At 52.3% G+C, this 15,535-nt stretch overlaps 1 protein-coding gene across 1 annotated transcript; it reads left to right on the top strand.

Annotated features, from left to right (window-relative positions):
- Positions 1–11,396: 11,396 nt before the first annotated feature.
- GCG54_00015408 (uncharacterized protein) lies at positions 11,397–12,072 on the top strand (the record flags this gene model as incomplete). The annotated part of the gene is given in 4 exon segments (XM_045415193.1): positions 11,397–11,597; positions 11,677–11,778; positions 11,793–11,925; positions 11,963–12,072. Coding segments are annotated over 4 exon segments (546 nt in total), but the record flags the coding sequence as incomplete, so codon positions are not given.
- Positions 12,073–15,535: the final 3,463 nt, after the last annotated feature.

Here is a 15,535-nt window from a genome sequence, read left to right as displayed (position 1 = left end):
GTGCTGCTGCCCCAGCTCGCGACTGCCTGCTCGGTGGATCAAATCTCGACTTCAACCCGCCGTTTTCGACTTGCAGTGGACCGTTGTTGACACGTGCCTTCCTTGACCTCTAACTCCCCGTTTTCGACCTCGAAAGGTCCTTCGACCTCGAACAAATCCTGCAACCCCGGAAAAGTCCTTCGACCTCGAACAAATCCTTCGGCCTCGAAAAAGTCCTTTGGCCTCGAACAAATCCTGCAACCCCGGAAAAGTCCTTCGAGCTCGAACAAATCCTTCGACCTCGAAAAGAGGCACGCTCCGCGGCGCGCCCCTTCGTGGCTGGAGAGTGGCCAGGCACTTGCGAAGTCCGCTGCCATACTGCTTTGCCAGAGGCTCTTGTGTAATTCTTCCTCACTCTGTCCTCAGTAGGAGACAGAGGCAAGGCACAGACAGCGTTTGAGAAGCCAGTTGCCAGGGATTACCTTAGCGTCAGGCAACCAAAAGGTACGCCGGCTAGCAGTAGGGGTGCGCCGAAGAACGTGGCCCTGCTTGGCCCCAGCATCAGCAATTATTGGTCGGGCTTGTGCGAAAGTCGTCACAAGCCATAATCAAGTCCAGATGGATTAGCTAAGGTACAGTGTAAGAGTACTCAACTCAGATAAGGTGCTTAGATAAGGGGCGTCCCACTGAACCTCGGGCGCGGCAGAAAAAAAAACGCCAGGACGCTCCAGTGACGTAGTGTTCTGGCTGAGGGGGGGAAAAAAAAGCCAGAACACCCTGATGATCTGGCAGGAAAAAAGCCAGAACGCTCCAGTGACGTACTGTTCTGGCCGCTAAAAAGCCACAACACCCTGATGATCTGGCAGGGAAAAGCCAGAACGCTATGGCGGCATAGTGTTCTGGCGGAAAAAAAGCCAGGACGCTCCATTATTATGTAATCAATGACTGGGACTACAGAGAACCCAAACTACTGTGCAGCCTCCCACCATCGCTTCTGCCTGCATCTTGTCCAACCTCCGACACGCCGCCATTTCACCAATTCCAACATATAAAGTTCCGACCCTCCCGAGCGTACATCTCTGAAGCCCGGTTCATTCGACCTGTCTTCGAATCTCTCGACGCCAGGCGTCGCTCGATCTCAAGCCCAAAAGAAACCATCCCCATCCGCGACGCTTGTTGACGATTATCAGATGCCGTTGCACGAGACACTCCACAAGTTCCTTCCATACGTTTGCTCGTTGGCACACTAGAACGGGGCCAACCAGTCACCATGAAAGTCGGAATTGCGCGACCGCGGAGACATACCTGCCGACCGGAGACGATGGCTGGGAGTCTGATGGGCCTGAACCGGCGTGGTCAACTTACAAGTGTAATCTACTGAAGCCATGTACCTGGTGCGAATACAGCGTGGAGGAACAAAAGGCGGAACCCAAGCTCATTATCCTTCCAAAATCTTCCGATCTTCCACGCGCCCGTTGATGCGCATTCAATACTCCCTCTCCACCAGTCCCTGGCCATTCTTTCGTTTCCCTGAAAGAAACACCTCCCTCAGGTCCGCAGTCTGCCAGTGCGAGGTACTAGCATCGAAGACCGTCATGTGAAATGCATAGGTCACCACCAAATGGTGACGACAGCAATGATATCGAACGCCCGCTCGTATCTACACTGCCAGATCGCGCGCTTTTTCGCAGGGTCTTTTCTTCTCCTACCTCCACTCCCTTGCTCCCTGCGATTGAAGATTTGGAGGGCAGCGCCACGGGGCAAGTGGCAGCGCCAGTGGAAGGCTCCGTCGTACCTACCCACGTCGCAGCCCCTTCCTTCCCGGTGATTATCTCCCAGCGTACCTTCCCTACCTTACCTTAATGTAAGGTAAACATACGTGCTACCTTCCCAGGCAAACTGAGATGCGCCTTTTCCCACCCAAGTAGGTAGGTAGGTAGGTACCTACTTCAGTGCAAGCCACCCGCTTTCGACCTGTCTGCCCGCACCCCATCGTCCCCTTCAACTTCAACCCACCTACCACGATATCACGTCCATCCTCCTAACAACCTAAATGAACCATGGGGCTGTCGATTAACAGCACCAACAATAACCCCCCTCCAGACCTAGCCTCCACCCTGGAAACATTTGTGGACAAAATCCAAACTCAGCAGAATCAGATTTACGAGTGCCTAAGGGGCTTTGAGTTTGATTTACTGCATGCGCCCAACAGTCAGCGTATCACCCCCTGCGACTTGAGGCGACTGCTGCCTGTTCACGTTTTGGATATCATTTTCCCAGCTCTTCCGGCGGCAAACTTCACGCTCGGAAGTAACGGCCGCAACATCAACGGCAAGTTGCGAAAGACAGCCAAATTTTGGGACGTCGATCCTATCCACATCCTCTTTAGCATCGGCTTTGACTACGAGCCCCAGGGCCAGCACTTTTTCACAGCTCTACTGGAGTTAGCTGCCGCTCTTCCAGATCAATTCGATACAGCTATCGCACAACTCTGCACCCAAGCACGATCTCGCCGAGAGGGAACTGCGTCAGCCACCCAGACCCGGTCACAGTCGTCGAACCTAAACAACAAAAGGACGTTGTCTCTTGTTCTCGGTGACCTTCAGGCTGTGTTAACCTCAATCCAACCCCTACGCCCCAACAAGAAGTCCGCCACAGCAAACCCAGGCAACTCAGTAATCACAGACAAAGTCGGCCCAGCCGGATCACTTGGCTCCTCCGACGACTGCGCCTCCCAAGCCAAGGCAGCATCTGCTACGCCTGCCCGAAACACGACTACTGAGAAATCTGCCTCGCCAGCTTCACCAGCGACGCAGTGCGACAGCCCCGAGACCTCCGAGCTACCAGAGACTGGCCGGGGGAGCGACTTGAGTCAATCAGACGATTTTGATCCTTTCACTGCGTTCAAGCCATTTCCTACAACTGGCAAAGACGTTGGCCGGAGGAGCGACTCGAGTCAATCAGTCGATTTTGATCCCTTTGCGGAATCTGAACTGTCTCCCAAAACCCCCCAAACCGGCAGCCGTCTGTTTCCCGATCTCGGCAGCCCGAATACCGACGAATTGCCTTTTGAGAACACCTACAATCCCGAGCCCGACAATTCCCGCGTCTTCGACGAGCGCGACGAACCCTCCTACACCTACGACCGATCCCAAATCTACCCAACTCACACCAAGCTCCCTGCTACCGAGCCCAACTCTGCCGACAACCTCGACCCTGTCGAGGAGCTCTTCCTTCACTGCAAGGCCGCGTCACAGAATCTTTCGCTTCCCAAACCTCGACCAACACAACTACTCAAGCAAGAACAAGAGCCGGTCATGACTGGATCTGTCGGTGGCGTTGGCATGCCCAGAGGAGTAAAGAGGACCAGGCAAGAGTACGACCCCGAGCATGTCCGTACGCTTGTGAAGCCCGAGACGCCGGTACAAGCCGAATGGCTTGACCAAGCTTGCCAGGACGTCTTCAGTGTCATGGCACCGTCAATGTCCTACGTGGGCCCGGGGGACTTCCATGCCTTGGCTAAGCCTGGTGCCAGGCCCTCTTTGCGTATGGCAGAGTATATATTGGACAGCGCACTGACGATTCTTATGATCCATCTCGATGGAGACCACTGGACATTAGCGGCAATCCATCACCGCCAGCAACAGGCGCATTCAGTCAATCTGTTCAATCCCATGCCTTCCAACGCCAGTTTCACCAAGGCTAGTCAACTAATCGTGGGGTTCATCGATAATCTGTGGCCGAAGACTCCTCCCGAGCGTCGCATCGTCCGAAAAGCTTCTACCCCGCTGCAAGACAACGCGGCCGACAGCGGTGTGGTTGCCTTCGCCTGTGCAATGTGCCTCGTTTCGGCAACGCCCCTGCCGCTGGAAATTCATACAGGGATTTGGCGAAGAGTCATGGCTTCGTTCCTTGGAGTCAAGGTTGACGATTAGCACTCGTCATGTCCCTCGGTGATGGCTATGCCGCCCACATCACCCTATAAGCCACCACAAGAACCAGTTGACTTTACAGACGACAACAGTTCCCACAACGACATTAATGCATTCATTGCTACCCGCCAGCATCAAAATGATTGGTGGAATCGGCGACAGGAATTACTCACCACGTGGCTCCAAGAGCAGGGCTCTGTTCTTCAACCCGCGCAGGAGGGCGTCATGTCCGCTATCGATGCTGTGGACGAAGTACAAGCCAATGCCGAACGCCTGGTGAAATTTCACAAGGAGAATCTCGACAAGGCCAACCGTATGCAGGACTTTAGGGCTGACGAAAGCCCCAGCACCTCACATGCCAAGAAGAGGCTCGACGAACTCGTCGCCGCCAACAAGGACACGGCATCCATGGTCGCGCAGGTCAGGAACACGTCCAAGGGGCTGCAGGCTTTGATGGACAAAACCCAAGAGTTCAAGCACAAACTCGCGCAACAGCAGGCTTCCATCCAAGCCACCAAGTGATGACCGGCTGGGGGGAGCGGCTCGACAATTACGAGAACCGACCACATTGACCAGGTGCATCACGCACCAATGAAAAGACAGTACCGAGTATGGAGGATAGGGTTGTGGGCGCAAAAGGAGCTGTTACCATGTTTTAGTTTGGGGGATATGGATGTGTCATGGGGATTATTAGCATGAGTACATTCGGGCTGCAGCCGTGGGTGGGCTGAACAGATTTAGACTTGCTCCATCGCATTTCGCTTTCGCATGGTTAGTTGCGCAAATTCAACGTCTACACACTTGTATCAAATGCGGTTCCCTAGTCGCCTGCAGCAATGCATCGTTGTTTGCAATGTCCATCTCGGTTGACTAAATGCGGGATGCCCACCGGGTGAAGAACCGAAGTCCGCAGCAAAGGTTCTGGCACCTCAGCCGGGTCAGCACCCACAAGCCACATCGTCTTGACCTTTAGCAGAGATATACTGGGTCACTTGTACGCACTGGACGTTCTCTGTGAATCCCATTCTCCGTCTCCTGCATGCTGGAATTAGGTAAATGGAATGACTGCGATGCGGGGATCGGGGTTGTTAACCGCCACCTCACTGTAAGGCACGTAATACCTCACAGGGCTCAGCACGGATCTTTTCCCAGCCATGCGCTGAAAGTGCGCTAAACCTACAGGTCTCTTAGTGCTGTGGGGCACTGCACGTACCGGCGACAGTGTCGGTCGGTGCACCTCGTGGTTCCCGCCGAACAGGCTGAGCACAACGCACTGGGACGGCAACATTGTAATGAACGCGAGGCTGCACAAGCGGGAAAATGAGTGCAAGTCAGGCTAGTGCTTCTTGTGCGAAGATATTGGACGAGATGTGAAAAAGTTGCAAGGCGGTGATTGATGCATCCATACCTTAAGTGACGTGACGTGACGCGACACAGGCAGACAGGCTGGCTTTGGGCGCAGGCTGCCTTGTGCAGCCAATCAGCGGTATGGGATCTGGGTGTCGGTAGCTGACTTTCAGCTACCTCCCGCCCTGTAGGTAGCCGAACATTATTACCCACAGCTGGCTACCAAAATGGCGAGAGAGGTGCCCCGACAGTAGCAAGGTCAGACTTTGCGCTCCAAAAAGTATTACCATGCGTGCACGGTCGAGGGACCAACCCACCCAACGCGGTGCTGTTCCTTCTACCGGCCTCGTCGGACAAGAAGCGGGGGGACATTAAACCGAAGTTGCGCTTCTTGCATACCTTATCCATCGATCCATACGTGCAGGGCCACGGCGCGTGGTTGCGGGGACATGCACTCGCAAGGAAGCGGTCGAGCACTTTGGATGCACGCGTGTGAGTGACATTTGTGGTGCTGCCCGCAGCGACGATGTTGGTGGCACCGTCAGACTTTTTGGGGGGGGAAATATGACCGTGCGCCTGGACCAGTATGGCCATGCCACTGTGGAATTCCCACGCCCGAGGCGTCTGCTGCCCACACCATGCACGCAAGAGAAGCAGGCAGAATGTCGCCGTCAATTGAAGGGCATGAGCCAATTCTCAGAGATGTTCAATTGCACACAATGAAAGGTTCTGTTCATTGGTGCATCCAGATGCTTGCTTCCAGAGATGCACGCGAAGGGATTGCGATGGGCGCTTGTTGAACTGGCGCGGCGTGGGTGTGGCTGATTCGCAAGACGTTGACTTAAACTTTGGAGAACATTCGCCCGGCTTAAGTTATGATACCTTGGGCTGGGTAGTCTGCCATCCCCTCACTATCGTCGAGGTTGTCTGGCAGCAACCTCTCCTGAGGGATTGGCCACACAACCTCTGCCACTTGCCAGATATGAGATCTGAAGGCCGTCCATACCAGGTTTGATATGATTGGCAAGCGACATCTCCATATCCGAACGCTGCTATCCGACTTTTGCTGTGGGCATGCGGTCTCGACGGCGGAGAAAGTCAATGGCTTCACCTTCCGACATTTTCCAGTGACATGGGACAGCGCTAGTGGAGACGCTGTGTGACGAACAGGCCAATCAGACGCGTGGGATCCCGGTGTGGGTAGCTGAGAGCCAGCTCCAGCCGACAAGCGCCGTACCTTGGGTAGTTGACTTCCGGCTACCCACCCCTACGAATACAGCAGGTCTCCCACACTCAGCATGTCGAATCCATCTGAAAACGTGCATGGACTATGACGTCACACCAGACAAGCACCTCAACCTCCTCCTCCTGCACCAACTGCTGGCACCCCTACTCAATCCCCGCCATGCGCGCCGGGCCGTGCCGCTGTCATCCATCTCGAGCACCTCGCAGACGCCAACATTCGGCGCATGTTGCTGAACCTCTCTGTGTTGCTTGCAGTACATCTCCAAATGCACAAAGGGAGCGAATGGGCTTTTTCTTGGAGACTTAAAATCTCCAGGTCCGAAAATTGAAAGGCCGACACTACAGCGCCTGTCAAGCTACCGGAAGCCACACTGTCGCCGATCGAAATGCCGCTTCCCTTATTGGTGGGACTGGAGGAAATGTCTCAACAGCAAGTGACGACAGCAAGTCTCGACCGCACCCAGCAGGCGGCGCTTGATAGGGGGACAGCGAACAGGGATCGATTCCAGCGAGGCACCGACATCGATCGGTGGACACTCTCAGCGCTCGCAAGGGCTGATTCTGCGTACCAAGGCAAACCATCACGCTTTTTGACCCCGAGCGACACGGAGATAGAGTTCGCAAACGTCGGAGACTTGGCAACGTCCTACGAGTGTGCGATGCCATATTCAAACAAGCCCGCTTACTGCGTGCGACCATCTCAGCAAACAGGGAGCTGTGAAGAGAACGCCGCGTGGAAATGAGCCGCCGCCACCATCTGGAAAGGCACTGTCAACTGCCACCACCCGACCAGGCAGAGATCAGGGGCTACGACTCGATTGGACACGGCCAGCTTCATGCTCCGTCTTCGTCCAGCACAGCACTTACTCAGAGAATGCGAACCGTCCGCATGACCAGGTGAGTTCCCGGTCTCCCCAGGTTCCATCAGATTCTCCATCGTCCATTGCGCGAGCTAGTATGTATCAATCCACTGCTTCGTCAAGGGAATCGCAGACCAGGGCACCGACTGGACTTGTGTGCCCACCGCGACGCACCGATCTACCTTTCCAGCCTCCTGCACGCCGCTACAACCTTCACTGACATTACTCGTTTCCAGCGCGAAAAACACCTCCGGCTTTGACTCGAGCAACAATGCCTCGACAAGCAGTTCACTTTTCAGTGGAAACACGGCTATTGCAGGTGCAGGCGTGGGCTTTGGGGGATTCGGCGCGTTTCACCAGACTCCGAGCTCGCTGTTTGATGCGCCTAAGACCAACGGCTTCGGAAGCACAGCGACTTCTGGTGGTGGAAGCTTTTTCCGCAACGACAATCCCTCAAGCAACGGCGGTTTTGGCGGTGGTGCAGGCTTTACCAACAACGCAGCAAGAACATAGGCGTTTGGGGAATAAATACCGGGGGAGGACAGAAACATTGAAACGAATACCGGCCATTTGGGCTCCATGGCGCACTCTTGCGGTATTTCCGCACAGCGTCTGTCTTCTCGAGACTTGGTGCGCATGCGCTGCGCTGTGCGACAAGGATAGCGCGCGTCGCTCGTTCAACACGATATCTCGGTCCAGAAAATACAGCGAAGAAGACATTGTGGAGGAAGGCAGCTGACAGGCAACATCTGACAAAAACGGATCACCAGATAACGAGCTAACACAAGGTGACATAGGTCTTTTTAAGGAAGAAGCAAGCAACATTTACAGCTTTCGGTGCCTTAAAAACCATTTTAATGTTTGGAGGTGGGATAACAAGCGGTTTTGGATCCGAAGCAAACAATGTCAACAGCCTCTCTGATTCGAATCCGAGCAATGGTGCTTTCATATCTGCCAACGACGTTTCAGGCATTTTTGGCGGATTCCGCACCACTTCAAACGATAACTGGGACTGGCCCAACACGATCTCAAGAATTCATCGAAAAGGAGAGCGTCTCCCAGAACCTGACCGCCCAATGCAACTATGCAACGATCACACCGCAAAATAATTACAAGGGCAAGTCGCTGCAGGAGTTGCGGGTAAAAGATTTCATGCAGGGAAGACAGTACGGCAACACCAATAGCCAAGCCTGTGGCTTTGGCAGCGCCAACCAGTGTGGCGTCGATAGAAGCAGTGCCTTTGGTTGCAACAACAACGACACGAGTGTATTTGATGCGGTAGGATTATTCCGTGGCAATACGGCGACTACTGGGTCTGGCTTCGGAGGCGGCTTTGGCACAAACAACAACACCACCACAAACGGCTTCGGCACTGGCGCTGTTGGCACTTCCAGCGCATTGCCTGCTGCCGTTGAACTCGCTTCACCTTCAACACTCGACCTCACCACCTTGTTCGGATTTGGGAACGCCGGCTTCTTTTATTCACCCTTGTCTCTCGTAATCTCCCTCGTTTCAGCTGCCTCCTCACTTCACATTCTCACCATCATTCGTCGCATTCCTGCGGGCCTACGGCCACTATAGCCGGAGCTGCCAGGAGCCTAGGATTGCCTCACAGAATTCGCATCGGCAGTTCAAGGCTCAGCACAATCTCAAGGAGGCCCCGGAGCCACCTACATACATTGAGCACCAGCGCGGGCTCAAGGAGGTGAAGAGCTTTTAATCTGATGATGGTGAGATGTTTTGTCTATTCAGTCTCTTGGAAGTGGATTATGTATGTCAAGTCGGCATGTCACTCCCCAGGCAGCATAGCCAAGGTCACAGCGATTTGCAGCTTTAATACATCCATCATTCTCCTCCGTCACTGGAGCGCTCTCCTCTGCAGCACCAAAAAAGTGAGTTTCCGCTTTGAGACTAAGTTGATTAAACACATTCCAGTGTCCACGCTGTTGTCCTCAGCCATCGGGCCGAACCCGTTGTCGTTCCAGAACCTTTTGACAATAGCAAAGGAGTTGAATTATCGATGTACCGTTCTAATTCCATTTCATGCATTTCTCAAATCCTGCTGTTGGTGGACATCCTGCCTGGCTTTAAGGCTACTCCAGTTGCAACAAAGATATCTGTGAATCCTGAGGATGGCCGTGAAACACACCCTACTGCCTCACATTTACTGCCTATTATCCTGCGACTTGTCAAAGAGAATACCTGCGAATGAGGCTTACTTTAGTGCCAAAGGTCGGGTCTGATGCGGTATGCACTACGATTGTCTTCATTGTGCTGTCCACGATAGGTGTGGAGCCGAGATGGTACATTTGATGCAGGTTTATGCATTGTGTTGGCTGGGATGAGTAAGTGATTCTTCTGTCAATAGTAGATATCTCTTTGCCATCATCTCTGCCCGGGCTCAGAAGTATTTTTTTTTTTAGATTATTTCATGGTCAATGTGATCGCTCGCGATCATCACCCAGGCGAGCGAGTTGACCCTTGCTTCTTCCTTTGGCTTACATCAGGTCATTATCACCAACATAATCTTCGTCGACACCAGGATTTGGACTTTGACAGTCAATCTAGCGAAGACTTCAATCACTGCCCAACATCTCCGCATTTTCGGCAGGCTTGGTTAAGGGGGGCGGGCTTTAATCTACTGACTCTGCTCCTGGCCGTAGCCTGCTAGGAAATTCTGTTGGCATCTTTCTCTGTCAGCCTGTCGCCAAAGCGTGGCGTCCTGAGCTCCGGATCCATGTTTCACCGGAAGAAGATGCTGGATCTCTGTCACCCATCTTGGCATCATCTTCAATCTGGTGATCCTGTCTTTATCGGATCCTGATATGTTGGGCCTACACCTGGTAAGAAGCGCAGGAGGCCCAGTCACCGGGATCTGAGCGCTCTTTACTCACCTGCAAGCTCATATAAGCGCATGCCATCACCATGTCGAATAATTATAGCTCATCCTGAAGGATTCAGATGTAGTGAAGCAGTCGAATATCTCCGTCGATCCAAACACTTCGACCTCAAGGTAGGTGTTAAGTGGGCCCTCAACCAGCTTTCCGAACAGATGCTCCCGCATCGATTTCAGAATCTCCGACACCTCACCCTCAGGGCTCGCTTCTTCTTCCCCGACAGACTGGGATCTAGCCATGGCACCCTCTATGAATGGTCTTTTGAATGCCGATTTTTCAAGACTCTGCGTGACCTTCAGGGACTGCGCATCTTTCTATCCTGTACATTTGGAGGATCACAACTTGGTGTACCTATCAATAAACTAGCGATATTGAAAAGTTACAGGCCGTAAACTTCCCAATGATCATCAGATGGCTTGATAATACGTGGACGGAAAGGGATCGAGAGCCGCTGGGACACACTCGTTTTCTTGATCCGCAGCACAGCACCGAACCTTACACCGTGGGACTAGTTGCAATGCTGGAATGCAAGACGCTGTAGTGTGTACAGTCTGTGTCCCCGATTGCTGCAGGTCTGGTGGAATAAGGCTCCTCGTGCTTTTGGTTTATTGCTGGTGCTACCTCTTTCCATGACGGTACATCCGACTGCAGGTAGAATTCATCACATCTGAAGCGGCTAATGATCTACAAAAGGTTGTGCCTAGATCAAGTTACACATTGGGTCCGATGGCCTTGTTAAACGCTCCATGTGATCGTGAACGAGGACCGTCCTGCATTTAGCGGTCCAACGATCCTGTATCCTGCCTATTGGCCCACAATGTCATTCCACGTCAGATCTGTTAAGGAGAGCCCTTGCAGACTAGTACAGTCCTATTTCCGAGTTCAAAGCGGGCGGTCTAGGGAGGAAGCGCATCAAGGAGGGCGTGCGCCTCAACGGGCGTTGGCGAAGCAGAAGCAGTGCATTGCCCTTACAACAAATTGTACAGAAAAACACCAGCAGAAGAGCAAGAGGGCGAGATACTGTCGTACAATCCCTGCTGTCATATCTCCTTTCCAAGCTGCACTTTGAAATCCAATGACGACACCCTTTCTTTCCCGACAGTATCCCTGGAACTTAGCTCGCGCCGTCCCTTCAGGTGCAAACCAGGGCGCCGCACAATGTGCAGCCCGGGACGACCGCATTCGGCGCACCAAGTGGACCGATTTTGACGCTCCGGCGGCGAGAAGCCCAAAGACTTGATCGCGAGCGGGCAGAACGAGCAAATCACGAGAGACGAGAAGGCGACGATGCCGTCCCGCAATTGAATGACGGGCAACGGGAAGAGATCAACAGGATAGTAAGTATCTATCTGCAGGCAGCACAAAAAGCAGCAAGAAAAAGAAGAACAATGACAGAACACTGCCATTCCTGCACAGATCTCCCTCTTCAACCTCAATAAAACCTCCTACCTTGACAACTACAAATTGAAGGTTGCCATGGAAGCACGGGTTTCGACATTCTCAAACACGAATTCAATAGTCTTCTAATCCAGAAAGTTGTCGCGTTTCCCAGCCTGAGCGCGCCGCTCACGAATACAGGCGTCACCCCATCACCGGGAGACCACATCTTCGCGGGCCTGCACCGTGTTGTGCCATTCGGCGTTCATGCAGCCCGCGGCCGCGCGGGTGCTACAGAGAAATACTCGAGACGATATTTTAACAGCGTTTGATCTGTTCCATGAGAATAAGAAGGGAATAAAAGAGCCCCAGAAATTGCGCGGGGTGGCGTTGGAATTCGGAGAAGGGTTGTCGGAGGAGGAGATTTTGCGATGATTGAGTTAGATGTGCGGGCCGATGACGGCGTTCATCGGGAGGACTTGATGGGCATTTGCTCGGGCGGGTAGAATCCGTATCTGTGCGAAAGGGAGCAATTTCCCTGTCGTTAGAAATTTGGTAATAGTAAGGGTCAATGATATCTGTGTGACACACTTGAGATAGTGCTGGCGTTTGGGTTGATGACTTCATAGCTGTCAGACTTATCATGATTTAATTGCTGTCGCGTCTTGTAATAATGTGTGATTACGATCGCGCCCACCGTTGAATCGAGAGAACTTCAACTCCGTCAACTTTGCCTTTTATCTCTCTTGCCAAAGCTTCCCATCACCATTGTCGCCTAAAGCGGAACGATGTGTATCATATCCAATCGAGGTAGCCCGATTCACGGTACCATTACCAACCCGCGAAAGCAGCAACAATAGCCACACAATCTGGCCAAATCCCAAGACTGAGTTCCATAGATGGGCATCGGGAGTCACTAACGACAAACAATCAAGGACAAGCCCCGTGGCTGCTGTAGTGCATGGCAGCTAAGTCTATTTGCGAAATACTAGTTGGCAGATGCTGCATCCCCAGTGTGTGCCTTGTGTAACAGCTTAATGAGGTATAGGGCATAGGTTCGTGAGTCCTAGCCAAAGTTCATCTCAAAGACAGCGTCGGATAAGACCCGTCATCTATGTATACACCACAAAAGTAAAGACTTAGCAGTATCGCAGAACGTTGACGTACCAGAGGGCTTTTGGTCATATTGTGTCGAATATGGAGTTTCCCCAACTCCAAAGAGTTACTTATCAGCCTGGGCGTGGTCAATTTCATGCGCAGGTTGTGTGGTGCTACTCTCCATGAGCAATTAGCATCGACGAAAGGGTTAGGGAACATTGGATGAGGTTGCCCAGGCCTGTCACAGATTGACGTGACAGCTCACGTGTTTTGGAGCCCAATGCCGTTTCTTCAAATAGCCAGGATAGAAGTGAACCAGACTTACCCCGTGATTGCAAATCCTAGGCCTTGATTTCAAAAGCACAAACAAGACACAAAAAGAGCTGGCATTACGCATGTCCTTCACCTCGATGGCAATTTCGAATGCTTGATCTGGACAGGTTTGGATCAAAGAGATGGAGAAGCCCTATGTCGTTTACAAGCATTCTGCGTAGGCATGAGAGGTCAGGTGCAGGAAGACAGCGTGAGTTATGTTAAGTAAGGCACTGAATTGTTTTTCGTCACGGGATGCTATGTTGATGTGAAAAGCTAGATGTAGCCGAAAAGGCGGGCTTTCACGAGCTCATATATAGCGACGATGAGACACAAAATCGTAGCCCGCACAGAGCCAGTCGCCATTTTCAAGGTCCTCAACAAGCTGAATGATGGGGTATCACGGCAGGCCTTTTCAATAACGTTCCCATCCAAATTCTAATGCCACTTCCCCTCCACTTCCTTTCCTTGGCATGCTCATCGCCAATACTAAAGGTGATGGCCCTGAGATCCTTTGCGATATCTGCATGGAGAATCGGTGCAAGACATCAACCAAGCAGAACAATATCATCGAAGACAAGAAACGCAGTCAGAGATAATCAGCCAGTTTTCTCACCAGCGGCAGGAGCCTCGGCCGGGAATTCCGTTTTGTTTTGCAGGATCATCACACAAGAAGTGAGGGATGAAAATGCCAAAGCGTTTGCTGACCTCGTGGTGAGATTGCATGGGGAAAGAATATTAGATGAGGAGGTTTCCCCCGTGGAGAGAACCTAGAAGACCTGGTAGGGAAGAATGCCCCTCTAGAAGGATTGGAGATCTAATAAGGTGGATTGCCCCAGAAGCAAGGTACGAAGGCCTGGTACAAAGAAATCGCCTCAAGAAGGCCTGATAAGGATGTTCCACAGTGTTCTGAGGTTGAGAGATATCGAAAAGGGACTTGGAAGACCTGATAAGATCGATCGCTCGCAAGACATTGAAACGTGTAGGACCTGAAGAGTCCATAAGAGATTCGCCTTTCCCGCATATGTGCTCCTATCGAGAATTCAAAATACCGCCGGCCTTAAGAAAGCATAATTCTCTTGGTAGTGCCTCGAACGCGTGCTTCTTTCTCGCTCCTGGCCTGACTGAAGCCTACGGGATGAGGGCAGAGAAGGCCCATGTTCATCGCCAAGAAACACATTATTGAACTGTAAAGCGCCAATGAGACGCACAATGTCAAGCTCCCATACGCATGCAAATTACACTTCGACGGATAGCCAAGTGCGCCTAGCAAAGGCTTCACTTTGCCGGATCTGTAGTAAAAGATCAGTCACTTGCTCCAGACTGACACGGTTCGAGATCCAGATGCAAATGCTGAGCTCAGACCGACGTAGCAGTGACGTTTCAGCCGTCCGAAGAGGTTAAAGACTTCCAGTTTGCGGTTTTGCATTTTCATCAGAGCAAGTGTTCCTTCCAATACCGGACTTACCCATTATACACAAGATTCAACACAGAATCAGTGAAACAGGATCTCGTGAAGTTGCCACGATGATGCTTTGGAGAGTATGTTGTACCTGAGCATTGATGGAGATGAGATGAGGTGCAGAGTCAGACGCAGGAAATTTGAGTTCAGACAACCGAAAGCATGGACTTATGACCCTGATGGGTTCAAGAAATACCTTAATCCTGGGTGCCATGTATCTGACATTTACATGCTATAATGATCCGTGAGGAGAGTCTATATTGGCGACTGCACTTGCTGCTGCTATCATGTCCCAGACTGTAGGCCCAGAGTTTGCTATATTTCAGTCAAAACGTCCGCTGTCTGTGTTTCGACCACGTCCTGCTTCCAGACACAGTCACCGTAATTGCACGCACCCATCGCAAGGCTTCCGGACAGACGAAGTGAAATCGAACGGCTGGACGTGGAACAAGCACGAGATACGGGCGATGACTAGCCACGTTGCGTAGAGCTGCGCTCGTGAAAGACAAAGGAATTATCACCGTTCTGGTTGGGCACGTCTCCACGCCACTCGAGGGCCTGGTGATGCCATTGTGTGATTTATTGGTGCCAGGTAAGACTTATCACCGTCGAGATCAACGACTTTCGACGAGGTAAAAGGCCTTCGGCCCTCTTTACCGGAGCTTGCCATTACTGCTCTTCCTCAGTTCGTCCCAAAGCGGTAAAAGGTCAAGCATAGTCAGGGCACATCTGCCACGTCCCATGTAACGAGGGAGGGAGAGGACTATGAAGCCGCGACAAAGAAAGTCGGAGCTTCCAGAGTATCAGGCTGGCCAATCCGCCGGCTCTCCACCTGTTTTGACTATGGCCGGCGCGATCAGTTGAGTAGATGGAGCATCGACGACATATTCGCGGGATGTATCGGCTTACAATCGCTGCCTCCATGGAAGGGTAAGCAAGCAATTTGCCGGCGACAACATATGAAACTCAGCGACCGACCAGAAATCGGGAGGCTCCACGAAACCCAGACTGATCAGACCGTCTTGA

The sequence above is a fragment of the Colletotrichum gloeosporioides genome (genome assembly GCF_011800055.1).
Source record: "Colletotrichum gloeosporioides strain Lc1 chromosome Unknown consensus_39, whole genome shotgun sequence".
Taxonomy (NCBI): Eukaryota; Fungi; Ascomycota; class Sordariomycetes; order Glomerellales; family Glomerellaceae; genus Colletotrichum; species Colletotrichum gloeosporioides.
This window is presented reverse-complemented; position numbering and strand designations above follow the sequence as displayed.